Here is a 411-nt window from a genome sequence, read left to right as displayed (position 1 = left end):
AGCAGGCAGCTGATAGAGGCCATGTAGAGGTCTGAAAAACGGCACAGGCGGCGGGAAAAGTAGGTGGGGTTGTGGCAGGTACGGAATATGCTGCCAAAGTGAGGGTTGAAGAGGTTCTTGGTGACTGCCCTGTAAAAGGAAATTGGGAGACGTGTTACAATGGCTATAGTCCTTGATCTGTTCATCAAGTGAGTTCAAGAATTTGTCTTTTTGTCTGGTTTCACTCACCGTAGCTCCTCTCTCTCTTTCAGCCACTCCTGCAGAACCTTCTTGGACTCAGGCTCCCGATACATCTGAAAACCAAGACGGAAATAAGTCACTTGTCCTAAGAAAATGTTTTTTCTACAGATCAACAGGGAAAACTTTAGGAAGATGACCTTAAGATGAAACAAAAGACATCATAGACATATA

At 44.5% G+C, this 411-nt stretch overlaps 1 protein-coding gene across 1 annotated transcript in view; it reads right to left on the bottom strand.

The window, feature by feature from the left end:
* Positions 1-411, bottom strand: part of LOC107668043 (5'-nucleotidase domain-containing protein 2-like) — a 16,627-nt gene that overhangs the window by 2,303 nt on the left and 13,913 nt on the right. The window contains exon 13 of the mRNA XM_016459788.1: positions 229-293. Within this exon, the coding sequence (XP_016315274.1) occupies positions 229-293 (65 nt within the window). The remainder of the gene's footprint in view (positions 1-228; positions 294-411) is intronic.

This window comes from Sinocyclocheilus anshuiensis, unplaced genomic scaffold (assembly GCF_001515605.1).
Source record: "Sinocyclocheilus anshuiensis isolate Anshui unplaced genomic scaffold, SAMN03320099.WGS_v1.1 scaffold1024, whole genome shotgun sequence".
Taxonomy (NCBI): Eukaryota; Metazoa; Chordata; class Actinopteri; order Cypriniformes; family Cyprinidae; genus Sinocyclocheilus; species Sinocyclocheilus anshuiensis.
Note: the sequence above shows the minus strand (reverse complement) of the source record. Positions and strands in the feature narration are given on the sequence as shown.